The 14,238-nt window shown below is 42.1% G+C and overlaps 1 protein-coding gene and 1 long non-coding RNA gene across 4 annotated transcripts in view; one reads left to right on the top strand and one right to left on the bottom strand.

Annotated features, from left to right (window-relative positions):
* The window catches only part of HIP1R (huntingtin interacting protein 1 related), a 70,665-nt gene that overhangs the window by 18,816 nt on the left and 37,611 nt on the right, over window positions 1-14,238 (top strand). For 2 of the 3 annotated variants that reach the window (XM_080985423.1, XM_080985425.1), the window contains exons 2-8: window positions 5,418-5,481; window positions 6,214-6,356; window positions 7,905-7,961; window positions 8,580-8,660; window positions 10,418-10,494; window positions 11,297-11,358; window positions 13,903-14,043. In XM_080985423.1, coding sequence (XP_080841549.1) covers window positions 5,418-5,481; window positions 6,214-6,356; window positions 7,905-7,961; window positions 8,580-8,660; window positions 10,418-10,494; window positions 11,297-11,358; window positions 13,903-14,043 — 625 coding nt within the window. Of the gene's footprint in view, window positions 1-1,398; window positions 1,498-5,417; window positions 5,482-6,213; window positions 6,357-7,904; window positions 7,962-8,579; window positions 8,661-10,417; window positions 10,495-11,296; window positions 11,359-13,902; window positions 14,044-14,238 lie in introns of those variants that run through there. The other variant, XM_080985424.1, reaches the window with a different exon arrangement.
* On the bottom strand, window positions 7,968-13,896 carry LOC308465474. The gene is made up of 3 exons (XR_013980466.1): window positions 12,465-13,896; window positions 10,971-11,165; window positions 7,968-8,484 (listed from the first exon to the last, which is right to left on the bottom strand). It is a non-coding gene; the product is annotated as an uncharacterized lncRNA (long non-coding RNA).

Below are 14,238 nucleotides of genomic sequence, written 5' to 3'. Positions count from 1 at the left end.
CCTGCTAAATTCTCTTACTGTATTGTTGTTATTATTTTTCCAGGGGGCCATTGAAGTTGACCCTGCTTAAGAGGTTGTGCCAACTGCGTTGAGTTGCACAAGGCTGACAATCTTGCTAGCCTCTTTAAAGCGTAATTTCTTAGCAGAATGCCTTGTTAAGAATTTAATATCACATAGAAATGAGAGAGGGGGAGTTTTATGTGTGCTAGGCCCACCTTGCTTAGGTAAAACTGTCACAGGCAGGATGCGGTGGTGACGTTGTAGAGGAGTGGTTAGGTGAGGAAATACTTTGGATTCTGAAATCGAGTTCCTGGTAAAATGACAGCTTAATGAGAAGGTGCCAGAGATCAAAGGCGGAAGGAGCTTGCTTAAATTAACCGTCACAACTTTGCCCTAAATCTGTAGGTGGGGAGTTGCCCTTGTGGGCGTTTTTTATCATAGGCTGTGTAAATACTGTTTCGGTTTTTCATTGTGTTGGCTGAGACTAACCTATCTTCAATTTGCATAACATTTTTTTAAAAAAGTTAAAACACTCTCATTTAACATGGTCAGATTAATCTCTACCTCCTCGCTCTTGCACAAATCTTTGAGGAGATTCCAGTTTATTGATTTAATATTTCTGGTATGTTGATGTTTTAATTCAGATGGCTGTAACCATTGTTTGTCTTTATTTTTATGCCAGTAGTTTGGCTTATGAATTGCTTCTTGTTTTTACAGTGTTACCTGCCTTTGATTTTCTTCTGAGTTTTATTATTATTATTATTTGCATTTTTTATTATTAAGGAAGCATGATATGTTTTGAAAACAAAGGGTCAACTTTTCCAAGTATTGTTCAAAGTTTTGCTATGCTTTCTACATATTTGCTACCTCAAACCTAGAGGCGCACCTTATAAAACAAATAAGCAGTCGCTAAATTTCCCTAAGCAAAGTAGCTGGCCCTTTCTAGGCCCAAGATGGTGGAAGGAGGGATGCTGGCCCAGCTGAGGCACTGGCTCTGCTGTGATGTTACACCCATTGCCCCATTCTTACATTCGGTGAACACGTCTGGGTCTGCAACAGGATTACAGCAGCAATCCCTACGCCCCCCCCCACGTGTTCATTTTGATGGTATATATTGAAAGTGGGGGACTTTTTTTTCACCTGAGGGCCACAATCCCTTCTAGAGAACCTTCTGAGGGGCCACATGCCAGCAGTAGGTGGGGCAGAGGCAAAAGTGAGCGGAGCAGCAGGTGTGAATTTTGCATTTTGTTCAGTCAGCCAGTTTCTACTCAGGACCCCATGCCCTTGGTCCTCCATCCATCCATTCAAGCAAGCAAGCAAGCAAGCAAGCAAGAGACATTCCTGTTGTTCAAGGACACATTCCAGGCAGGCACAAACAGTCAGGGAGGGTGTGAAGCAGGGCTGGTAAGAGGCATGGCCAGAGAAGGGGGGGAAGAGTCCAAGGGGCCAGATAAAGATACTTCGGGGGCCACAGTTGCTTCTGGTTCCCCATGTCTGGTATGAACAGGATTCCCGTGAGAAGGAGTGTAATGCAGGGCTTTCGCCACACAATTGGGGAACCTACTTTTCCAGGGTTTCTGATCCTGTGGAGAGAACCCTGCGGTCATGTAAAGATGAGTGCAGAGAGGTGGCCCATGGCAGTTGGGGGGCTGCCACAACTCCCCTCTCACATTTATTGAATGTACGAAAGGGTGAATATTGGCATTCACCCTTATTGATCCATGAGGCAATAAATAATGTTGAAATATCAATCTGGCGAGGAAATAATTGTATGTAAAACTTCTAAGAATTCAAATTCCCTCTGAATGTGGAAGCAGAGTGTTCCAGAAGTTTCCCCACAAACCTTGTTCTAACTCTACTTAATAGACAAGATATTAATAATGAGCGCCATGACAGAAGTTTATGTCAAGTCAAGCCAAGAATTCACTCTCCCTCGCTCTGCTTTGACAACCAGAGCAACAAATGGCAGTTTGCACTAACAATGTGTAAGAGCGTGTCTAAGATGACTCTGTCAGGAATGGATATATAATGCTTTTTTTTGCTACTGACCTGTGGAAATGTTGCAGGTTAAGAAGACAGGACAATTAGTCATATATAGCTCTCCAAAGAGACATCTTCATTCATTTATACAGTTCAGCTGCAGGGCTAGTTCTTGGAATCTAAATGAATTGGTGCGACAATGGACTTCTGTATGAAACGAGGTCAGGCCTGGAGCGATTGAAAGGGAGCCCCTCTGCCTAGTCCTGCCCGTGACGGAGAAACGTCCACAGAAGGCAATCATTTTTGCAGAGCTTTCAGATAAATGCTCATCCAAAATCTGATGGCTGAATTGCACCTTTTAAATATCTCAGGATGTGTGCCGACAGCGAATTCTGTAAATTAATCACATGCTGTGTGAAGATGGCTGCCCCGAATCTCATGCCATTCAGCTTATTTGGATGACCTCAAGTTGTAGTGTAATGAGAGAGAAGAAGAATAAATTCTCTCCACCATAGCTGTCAACTTTTCCCTTTTCTTGCAAGGAATCCTATTCGGAATAAGAGAATTTCCCTTAAAAAAAGGAAAACGTTGACAGCTATGCTCTCCACCTAAAGCATGCATAAATTCTATAAACCTCTTTCATGGCGCATCGTTACTTAGCATCCTTTTTAGAAACAAACACCACCACTGCAAACATTTTAGTCTTTCCTGTAGTCCTACTGTTGACACTGAATTTTAAGGTTACAGTGACCCTGGGGAGGATATTCTAGTATCAGTTACTCCCGTCTTGTTCTTGGTTCATGAATGTTTTAAGATGGCTGCTGCAGCTGCTTCGACTTTTTGCAACAATATTGTGAGAGTCCTGTCCTTATGGTAGAAAACAGGATTCTGCATATTATTATTTTTTAAAAGAGCTTAATAGGAAAAATATCCTGATGCAGGGATAATGTTTTGGACGTGGTCCATAGAAATCTGGGTTTAAATCCTCACCCAGCCAGGTATCTTGCTGGATGATGTTGGGACAGTCACCTTCTCTTGGTCTAAACTCAAGCAGTGATAGAGCCATATGACTCTCTCAGGGCAGGGAGTTCCTTAGGCAGAGGGTGCCAGCCCAGAAAAGGCTTCCTGGCTCATTGTCACCCTGTTAATACCTGAAGGGATAGAAAGAAAGGGTATCTGTGGTTGATCTCAATTTATCTCAGTGTTTTCATAAATAAATAAAATGTCACTTGCAGTGGTGCTTAGAATGGAGTGAGACATTTTGTGTGTCTGTGTGAGATAATGGGGAGGGGGCAGCAGTCCCACATGTCAGATGAACATAATCTCAAAATCCTCTGCTTTCGTTTAACCAAAGTTTCTAGCATTTGTAGAACCAGAGATGTGAAGCAAAATGTTCTCATTTTGCTGTGAGAACATAGCTTGCTCTACCGTTCAGTGTTTTATCCCCACCCCACTCCCAGAGGCAGGGGGATTCTGAAGATGCTTTAGTGACCGGTTAGGTAAAAATCTGCCCTGATGAACATGGCTCGGGTGGTAATTCTGTCTCGGTGGGGGATGCACCCCATGAGACCAGCTTGAAAGATTATTTTTGGCACACAGATCTTTGTTAGAAATGTTTTCTGAATTGCGGCCACAAATCTTGTCACCAAGTGTGTAGTTTTGAGACTAGTAGAGGTTTTTTTTTTAAAAAGATATGTTCTGGTGTTGCTCAGCAATAGAATACAGAAGGAACCCTGCTGGATCAGACCTAAAGGCTCATCTACAGCCCAGCATCCCATTTTCTACTGTGGCCAAGCAGGACATGAGCTCAGGAGCCCTTGCCTGCCTTTCCCCCGCAAAAGGCCTTAGGCTGGGGGTGGTACTCGGCCATTTTGACTAGTACCCAGGAGTAGATGCCAGCTTTCATTCTTGTAAATGCAAATGTTTTCATATAGACTGCAACCCTTTAAGAGTCAAGGCATCTCCTTGATTCTGTGTCCATGTATACTTTGAGCATTACAGTTTTCTCTGCAAGCATGAAGCCTAGAAAGCTATTTTTTAAAAAGGGAAGAGTTACATTTATTCTGCTCTGAGGTATTTTCCCTGGATGTAATTTACCGGAATAAGATTTTTTAAAGTCCTATGTTAACCTTTGCAGTGCGAAGAATTATTTTTGTGTGTCGTGTATCCTGCCCTTTCCCCCAGGGAGATATAACCAATGTATGTGGGAATATCTCATTTTATTTTTCTTGCAGCAACCCTGTGGGATTAATTTAGAAGGAGAGTGAGTGGCTCTAACGTCACTTAAATCAAGATTTGTGATGGAGCTAAGATTTGAATTTGGGTCCAAGCCCAATATGCTAACCATTATGACAGAATGGCAAATATGCTTGGGTGTATTTTTTCTTCTAATTCAGAAATGGGAATATTTTGAGCACAGGACCATTGAATTCATGCTTAACTATTCTGAATGGTGCTGCCTCCCCCCACCCCAAGTCTTATCAAAAAGCTCCATCTGTTCTTGTATTTCCTTGGGTTAAATTCACAAACATACCTGCTGCCTGATTTTCCAGTTCAGCCAGGATAAGTATTTCGATTCAAAATTCACACATCGAAACCTTGACATGAGAAACTAAGATTCGTACAGTGTGAGAGTGAAGAGCAGAAAATAGTGTGTATGGGTGTTCTCTTTCATCAGCGGGCTACAGTTGAAAGGCAATTTGTCATCCAAGAGCTGGAGAAGGACCTTTTTGTCTCCAAACCTTGCTCAGGGGCTCACAGAAGTACAATAAGTGGCTGCCTAGTGCTGGAAACAGGATGTTGGGGAGTGTGGTGTGATCATCGAGCTCAGTGGGCTTCACACTCTCTTTTGGGGAACTCTGGGGTTCCTCAGAACATTCTTGGGCATACCTCAGATAGATGATCAGTAACAGCAGATAGGCCTCACTGGAAGATTGGTCATCCCTACCTGTCTAGTTGTGACAGTATCGCCATAAAATTCATTTCTGATGTTGTTGGACTACCTCTTCCATCATCCTTGCATATTGGCTATCCTGGCTGGAGCTGACAGGGATTGGAGTCAAGAAACACCTTACGTTTCCCACCCCTGATTTATTGGGGTGGCTTACTGACAATTTTGATATATTCAGTGCTTTTTGTGGTAAAAAATGAGCTCCCGGTACTTATATATTGATAAGAGGCTTGTGTACTAGCACAAAATGGCTGCCATGCGCAGCTGATGAAAGGTGCCAGGACTCTGTACCAGTGAGTACTGTCACCAAAAAGCCATTTATACATTTTATTTTAAATGTAGGAATCCTGTGGGATTGTGCACTTAGTCATAGTGTTATCGTCATTGTTACTAGTGATAATTAGATTCCATATAACTTATCATTGTATTTGCTAGAAATGTAAACATCAGTGCTATTCTTAATACTGGCTTTCTCTCCCCTTCCCAGGCTATGAGCATCAGCAAAGCAATCAACACTCTGGAAGCACCAGTCAAAGAGAAACATGCCCGCAGTATCCTTTTTTCCTACCACGTCACTTGTTCGCTTGGCTTTCTTAAGTTAAATTTGTTATTAGTGCTATTTAATAATAACACTAATTTAATAAAGTATTAAATTTTGTAAAGTACACTTAAGTACAAATTTATTAAAGTAGACATTTAATAAAGTACACATTCAGTAACAAATATACTATCTGGTGGTTTACAGAGTAACTTCCAAAAATGACAGACCAGCGTCTCATTTCCTCCTCTTCCTCTGTAATATGTAATGCCTCATGTTCTGGGTGCCATTTGCTGTGAGTTTTTTCCACTTACATATCAGAAGATGAGGTAAACCAAAGAGTCTATCACAAGAGGAAAACTCAGCAATGCTAAAAATCAAATCCTTTATCCTTTTTACTCCATAAAAACTGTTGAAAACAAACATATTTCTATCAAATTTTGGTGAATACAGAATACAGGATTACTTATGATGTTCTTTATTTAGAAGACAATCCTTCATTGATTTGGTGATGTTCAGAGCAGTGACTCAAAAGCTGTGGTAGAAATTAAGATAAATATTACATATTTATTACATTTATACCCTGCCTTTCCTTCAACACTTAAATGTTTCTAAGTGCTTCTGGGGCTGTTTTTCCATTGTTGGTGATGGGAAAATCTCTTAGGAGGCTGGCCATGTTTCGTTGTCCTTCCTCCCTGCCCCCTTAAACACCTTGAATTTCAAACTGCCCTTGACTCCTATGAAGGAATTATTCTGGGGACTCATCATGAGAAAGGAGCATTTACTTTTTGGTCATACGCAATTGGTCTCCCTTTGCCCAGCAGTGCCATCCTCAGCTGGAAGTTTTGCCACGTTCTCCACAAAGTCCTCCGCGATGGGCATCCAAATGTAAGTTTGCTGGCCTCCTTCCATTCAACCAGTGTGAAAAAGACCTTTGACGGAAGAGAAGAGGCAATATGCTTTAAACTGTACACGTAGCTGACATTCTAGGTGGGACAGTGTGTACACTGTGATTGAGAAAACAACAGAAACTATGTCCAGAAATTATTCACCCCAATAGCTTGATGGTGTGACAAGAAAAGCTGGATTTTGCAACCTCTGTCAATTATTATGACCTGTCACTGCCCTTAAGCTTGTTAAGTGTATATGTTAGTTAAGTGTATATGTTGAGATCAGCCCTCCAGATGTCCAAACAAGATTCCACATGAGGTGGGTGCTTTTAGGAACCATGTTCAGATTCAGCCAGACCAATGCATAATACAGTGGGTGTTTATCCTTCAAGCTCGAAGTATATAAGTCCTTAAAGGCTCGCAAAATCCTCTTTTCTGCTGTTAGTCCCTGTACTATGGGAATATAATTTAAAAGTACATGCATCTGCAAATATCAAGAATATTGCCAGCACTAAATTGATACAGACAACAACTTCAGATGCTGAAGACTAGATCATTGGAGAAGTCCATATCATAGAATCATAGAATCATAGAATCCTAGAGTTGGAAGAGACCAGAAGGGCCATCGAGTCCAACCCCCTGCCAAGCAGGAAACACCATCAGAGCACTCCTGACATATGGTTGTCAAGCCTCTGCTTAAAGACCTCCAAAGAAGGAGACTCCACCACACTCCTTGGCAGCAAATTCCACTGTCGAACAGCTCTTACTGTCAGGAAGTTCTTCCTAATGTTTAGGTGGAATCTTCTTTCTTGTAGTTTGGATCCATTGCTCCATGTCCGCTTCTCTGGAGCAGCAGAAAACAACCTTTCTCCCTCCTCTATGTGACATCCTTTTATATATTTGAACATGGCTCAATTAGACCTTTTCTGCATTATACCTCCAACATCTATCTGTATGAGGTGTTGCCTTCTTACAAAGGCCTTGTAGAGTTTTGTATACATGAAACATTAATTTTTGCTGGGTCAGTCTCAGTTTCAAACCTAAAGAAACATTATTTGTGGTCCCTAAAGCAGTTTTCCATCCTCTGGGTTGTATGGTACAGTCTAATTCCTGTTCCACATCTCTCTAACCCTATCGGTTGCCTGTAGGTATTAGGCAGGTGCCTTTGCTGTAGTGTTTCCAATGCCTGCTAAAACCTTTTTGCTTTTGTTTAGCGTACTCAGACATGTAATTTCATCATGTACATTCATTTTCAAAATCTGTTTTTTTTACCTGTATTTTGATAATGTTATTTAATCTACTGTTTTTAAAGTCTGTTTTGCTATTTTTAATGAATATTCTATTTCATGTAAACTGCTTAGATTTTTTTTATTAAGTGTTCTATAAATCTTGTAAAAAATAAAAATAAATTAATTAAGCCTGGTTGACCTTTTATAGAAGAATAGACAGGGATCAGTATAATATCCTTTGGAAAACAGGTCCTGAATTTCTGATGTGGCCAATTTTCTTGTGCTTCTAAGTTTTCTTCACACACTGTCTTCTCTAGGTTCTTCAAGATTGTCAGCGATATCGAAGTAACATCCGAGAAACTGGAGACCTCTGGGTGAGTTCCAGAAATGTGCTTCCAGCTGGATGCTCCAACTTTGAATTTTATACTGGATTGAGAACACTTTCTTCAAATGTTGTCCTGGATATAGAACAAAGATCCCTGGTCAGCAACTATGCCTGGCCTGCCCTGTTGGGGGTTATTTTGAACTGGAAGTGTGGAATTGGCGGGGGGGGGGGTGGCGGCACAAGGCTACCTTCCATCTTTCTCCGAAGACCAGGTGCTGCTGATCTATAGTCTTATCGTGGCTTTTAAAGTTTCCAAGGGGAGCGGGGTAAATGTCATTTCCCAAGAGACAGATTTTGTTTTGAGGCTATCAATTGCTGATCTAAGCCAGTGGAGTTAGAGAGCCAATGTGGTGTATTGCTTAGATTGCTAGATTAGAACTTGGGAGACCAGGGTTCAAAGTTGTCACACAGCAACAAAGCTCACTGGGTCACCTTTGGCCAGCCACCATCTTTCAGCTTCACTTCAAGGTTGTTGTTGGGTGGGGAAAACTGTGTACAGCAACCCTGAGCTCCTTGGAGAAAAGGTGGGATATAAATGTAAAAATAAACAAATAAACCTGACTCCCCCCCCATCCCTTTTAATGAAACGTTTATTTTTCCTTGTTAGGGCCACCTACATGATCGATACGGCCAGCTCGTAAACATTTATACCAAACTTTTGCTCACCAAAATTTCCTTCCATCTAAAGGTAACTTCTGTTTATGCAGCTCCTGCACACCTTATCTTCTCAGCGGTTTTTTCTGTAGGGTTGCTACTCTCCAGTTTGTGGGAAGGGGCTCATCTAGTTTCAACCCCAAGAGCTGCATCCCAGCAGGGGCATTATGGGAGTTCCCTCCCACTGCCTGTTTCTCCCTCCTGTCAAGCAGGAAAGATTATTGTAGCTGTCTGCAGTGGACCTCCACAAGGAAATTAGTCTGACTTACGAGGGTTGAAAGGCGTGCCGACCTGCCTTAAACTGTGGTTGTCTCCCAGCTGGGATTCTGCTTAGGGTCCCTCCAGACTGGTGTTTCATTGTGGACGTACTCGGCAAACATGTTATTGACAGAATAATAGTGCATTAGTAGTAGATTTATTTTGCTTTGTTAGTAGTTCTGTGATGCTTCCCCAATGCTACCACATTATTGCTGTTCAGAGGGGCTGTAAGCACAACTTTTGCAGGAAATTACAGGATATGTACTTCTTTAGAGATGAAGCATCTTTTCTTCAGATGCAGCTTGAATGCTCAATGAAAAGGATGTCTGGAGGGGCTGTAAACTGTGTTGGGTTAGGTAACTAGTACCGAAAATCTGGTAAACTTGAGATTCTTCCTAGCTCAGCTCAGCATTCCACTTACCGCTTCTAGCCACTGCCCTGCCGGATGGCACCTTAGCCCTGGCCTCCACCCCATTACCTTTCTGGAGAGAAGCAGTGTTTTCAATGTTTTGGCTGAATCACATTGTTTAGTTCATGTTACAGGTAACTACATAATACTCATTCCACAGTTGTAAGAAAATATTTTAGTAAGACTGCACCTACACTTTGGAACTCCCTGCCTGTTGACATCAGGCAGGTGCCTTTGCTGTATTCTTTTCACTATTCTTTTTGTTTAGGAACCCTATCCTCATCCTATCCAGACATGTAGATGTCAACATGCTTTAATCTATTTTAACGTTAATTAATTTTAAATGTTAAATGTTCTTAATTGATTTTAACATCTTTTTATTGAGAATTTAAATATTTATTATAAACTGCATAAATGTTTTACTACAATCAAGTGGTATATAATTTTTTAAAATTTAATTTAATATGTAGCCCTGAACTGTCCACTCTTACAACCACATCCTATTGTAAGATATTTTTCTGGGCATGAGAATTAACCTAATGTGTGAATGCACTGGGGACATGTGGGCAAAACAAGGAAAGCTGCCTTATACTAAGGGTTTATCTACACTTACCTTTCCTCTGTGCATTTTAAAGCCCTGTGTCTGAGTGCCTTTTTTGTTTACTCTGGAGGTTTCCCCGCAGTAACCTGCTCTTTAAAGCTGAATTGAAGCAAATGGCAATCTGGGGAAAACTTGAATTGCCGTTTGTTGCACCTCAGCTTTAAAGAGTGGGTTTTTGAAGGGAAAGCTCCGGGAAAAGAGAAAAGGGTGCTCAGACACGAGCTTTAAAGCACAGACCGTGCCTGGAAAGAACAGGATAAAAGATAAGTGTGTGAGTCATACCATTTGGTTCATCTAGCACAGTATTGTCTACAGCGACTGGCTGTGGCTCTTGAAGGTTTCAGGGAGGGTCCTCTTCCAGTTCTACCTGGAGATGCCAGGGATTGAACCTGGGACTTTCTGCAAGCAAGGCAGGTGCTCTCCCACTCTTTCTGTGTCTCTTTGTCTCTCTTTGGGTTTGGTTATGGCAAGGCAGCCATCTCCTAGTGAATGAATGCCAATTCTTATTTTTTCTCCTCCAAAGCACCCCGAATTCCCCCCAGGGCTGGAAGTGACTGACGAAGTGCTAGAAAAGGCTGCGGGAACAGATGTGAATAACATGTAAGTTTCCCCCGCCCACCCAGTCCCCCACCTTTCTGGTTACTTGACATCTTCCACAAAGCATAATGGCTGCCTTTGTTCCCTGGGTACAAGTGGAGTGTCCCAAGTGTGAAATGTACCTCATTAAAGATGCTTTGGATAGAAGCCCAAGTAGCTCCTTGGCTGCCTAGTTCTGATATTAACTGATCCTGCCAGATCAGTGTTGCCTAAACTTCCGAAACCTAGATTACAATTTTGTGTTGTTCTCATTCTTCTGGATTAAAACTAGAGGCACAGTTTTGCTCTTGCACTCAACAAGATCTGTCTGTGTTCTCAGTCAGCTCCCGGAATGTTGAGCAAGCCTCTTTCTTGCAGCTGTGGGACAGCCCAGTTAGTATTATCTCTTGGCATTTCACACTCCCCTTTAGTCTAGGTGCCCAGGAACGGGACCGTGTTTTCTTGGCCATGGGATGCTTCAGAGATTCCCCCATGCCTACCAGCTGAAATGTAGGCAACATCCAGGAATCACTCTGGCTTGATTCAGATGTAATGCCAAACCATGGCTTGCTCTATCCATTGTGTAGACTCCAAGCTGTGACTTTGTGTCTTCCCCAATGCACAGGCAAACCATGGATTGTGAGGTTTGTGTGGCTCAGCCATGCTGGCTAGGGCTGATGGGAGTCCATCATCACCTGGAGGAGACAAAAGATTTTAAAAAACATGGTATACCATTTCTGAAAAGGCAGGCTAATGGCAGGATATTTTGACAGTCGATGGTCCTTGTTTTATGTCTCTCATTTAAAAAAAATACTTTTTTTTGTAGCTTTCAGCTCACAGTTGAGATGTTTGATTACATGGATTGTGAACTCAAACTGGCAGAATCAGGTAATCTGACTTCAGTTCCTTCCTTTGTTTCCAACTTTCTTTCTCTCTTTTTGCTCAAAAAATTGCGTGTGCTCCAGGATTGTCAACAGTGACCCCACTCAAAAGTTCTGGCTTACTCCTATGATTGTAACAGCAGCAGCTGCAGAAAGTGAGAGTCAGAGCTTTCCACAACACAGCCATAGGCATTATTTGTGAATCAAACGGGTGCTAAAAGTACAGGAGCAAGACAGACTAGTAGTTCTTTTTTTTGATAGGTTGGCAGCCCTTAGCATATTTTAGTGTATGTTAGTGTAATTCCAGAGTTACATATTCTTCACAAAGACAGTCTGAATTCAGCAACCTGTGTAAATTACACATGCTTTTGGAACCCTCCCTCTCCTACAAAACCCCTCAGACGTCTTTCTTTGTCAGCTTCGCTTCAATTCTCCAATAAACAGAGGCAGAGCGCTGGTCTCTGCTCCACCTTGGCTTTGCTGGTTTGTGGCTACCAGCCAACAAATGTGTTAATACTCCTTTAGAAATTTATTATTATTCTCATTATTATCACTCAAAGTACAACTCAGGACTTACCCACGCTAACTTTTTGCTTTGCTCTTTCTAGATAGAGGTCTGCACTTTAGCGCTTTGTATCCAAGTGTGTGTGTGTTCTTTTTGCCCTAAGCTTTTACAACAAAAACACTCTCTTTGAAGCTGAACTAGAGCAAATGTCAATTCAGGTTTTCCACAGCTTAACGTTTGCTCCAATTGAGCTTTAAAAAGTGGATTTTCATAGGGAAAGCTCTGAAGCAAAAAAGAAAAAAAAAGGTGCTTGGACATGGAGTTTTAAATAATGAACCATGCCTGGAAAGAGCAAAGATAAGAGTGGATGTGTCCTCTGTTGGCCCAGAACCTACAGTATTTATGTTCAGACAGGTTCAGAAACTACTCTCAGGTTTAAGCTCCTCCTAGCCATCAGGGTGCATTATTTCTAGCTATTTGCTGTGATAATGCTAGGCAGAAGCCTCTCTTCCGCAGGAACCAAGGCAATGATGTTCTCATTCCAGACTTCCACATGTGGCATTTCTGAGCACAGTTTCTCTTGGCGCAGAGCATTGAATGGGCCTTACCTTGGGGTGTTGCAAGTCATGACTGTGCTGCTCTCAGTCGTTTGAATGACCTGGTGTTCTTTCTGTTGCCAGGCAAGGCTGTGTGTGCTCCTAGTTAATGATAAAGCTTTCATAATCTGAGAAGATTGTGCTTGGTCCTGCCCAGCAGCAACCTGAGTAAACAAAGGTGATAGGAGCTGAAGCTGCCAGTTCAGTCACGGGGAAATCACAGTCCTCCGGTGCACACTGGTTCCTTTAACAGGCCAGTTGTCCTATGCCTTTTATAACCTCAGATGTTAACAATTTCAGAAACAATCCCTGCTGGATTCCAAACAAAAGCCCCCATAGATTTTCCTCCCCATCTGCCAAATAAAGTGGTGACTGGTGCTCTTTGGGACTGATGGAGCAGGAGGAACCAGAGCCAATCACAGGCAGGCCAACAAATTCTAGTTTGTTCCCCACCCTCCTCCCTGCCAAGTTCTACATGGGCAATACCGAGACTAAAGAGGAAGCTGATATTATCAAGGTCACCCCCTGAGCCACTTGCAACTAAGAAGGCAGGCAGGTGAGCACTGACTAAGTGCAGATTGATGTTGATAGGGCTCCGTTTGCCATAACAGACCAGCCTCCACTGGCCAAATACGTTATCCAACCTTGCTGCAGGGTGTGAAGGAGGATGCCAACGGCTGTGTTTTGTCCCTGGCATCTGGCGATTGGAGGCATGCGGCCCCAGAACAAGGAAGGTTATTTATTTAGAAGATTTACATCTCTGTTTTTCTAGACTTGGTTACAGCAGTTGTGGAAGCATGCACCATTTTATATAAGCTGCAAAGTTCAGTTAAGTTTCCCATTTGATTTTTATGTATTATGCACATAAGCATGTGTGTGTGTCATTGGTTTTATTTAAATATGCACAGGCACACACATACAGAGGTGTATATACTGCCAACTTGTTTGCTGTGCTGTTTAGTTGTGTTTAGGACTAATTGATTGGAGATACAGAATATGTATATGCACACACACAATCTTAGAAGCAGTCAAACAGCAGATGAAGAGATCCTGTTTCCTGCAAGTACATTGTCAAACACTAAGTAATAATATATGAAAAACAAATGATCAAACAGAGAGAGAGAGAATGCTGTTTAATTAAATGTTTCAGCTGAGGAAGGTCGAAACCAAAATGTTCATCTAAATAGTATTTTAAATCTCTATTTTAATTTATAAACCTACATATAAATAAGCATGCACACATACAAATCTATGATTCTATGAACATGCACACAGATACTGGGGTATCCAGAGACCTTCCAGTAATCCAGCAGCAGCAGCAGCTGTATTTGTTATTATTAAAGGCACCATCTCAGTCTTAGCTTTCCATCCATAGAGGATACTCAAGGCAATAAAATGCAATAAAAACAGGCCTCAAATCAGTATTTGAAATTTCCTTTCCTCTGTTCAGTTTTCAGACAGCTCAACACCTCCATGGCTGTCTCCCAGATGTCAGCAGTTCAGTGCCGGCTGGCTCCCCTCATTCAAGTGATCCAAGACTGCAGCCACCTCTACCATTACACTGTGAAGCTGATGTTCAAGCTCCATTCCTGTAAGTCGCTCTTGTGGGGGTGTGGAAGCATACCATGGTTCAGGTGCGGTTCTGGGACATTTGGGGAACGGTCCATGGCTCAGTTGTTAGGGCAGATGAATTGCATGTAGGTTTGTTCTCTCTGGTTCTGTCTCTGGTGTCTCCCAGTTAAAGAAAGAATCTCAGGTGATGGGAAAGAGGCTGACCAGAAATTCA

This window comes from Podarcis pityusensis, assembly GCF_964106645.2.
Source record: "Podarcis pityusensis genome assembly, chromosome: 16".
Classification (NCBI taxonomy): domain Eukaryota; kingdom Metazoa; phylum Chordata; class Lepidosauria; order Squamata; family Lacertidae; genus Podarcis; species Podarcis pityusensis.
This window is presented reverse-complemented; position numbering and strand designations above follow the sequence as displayed.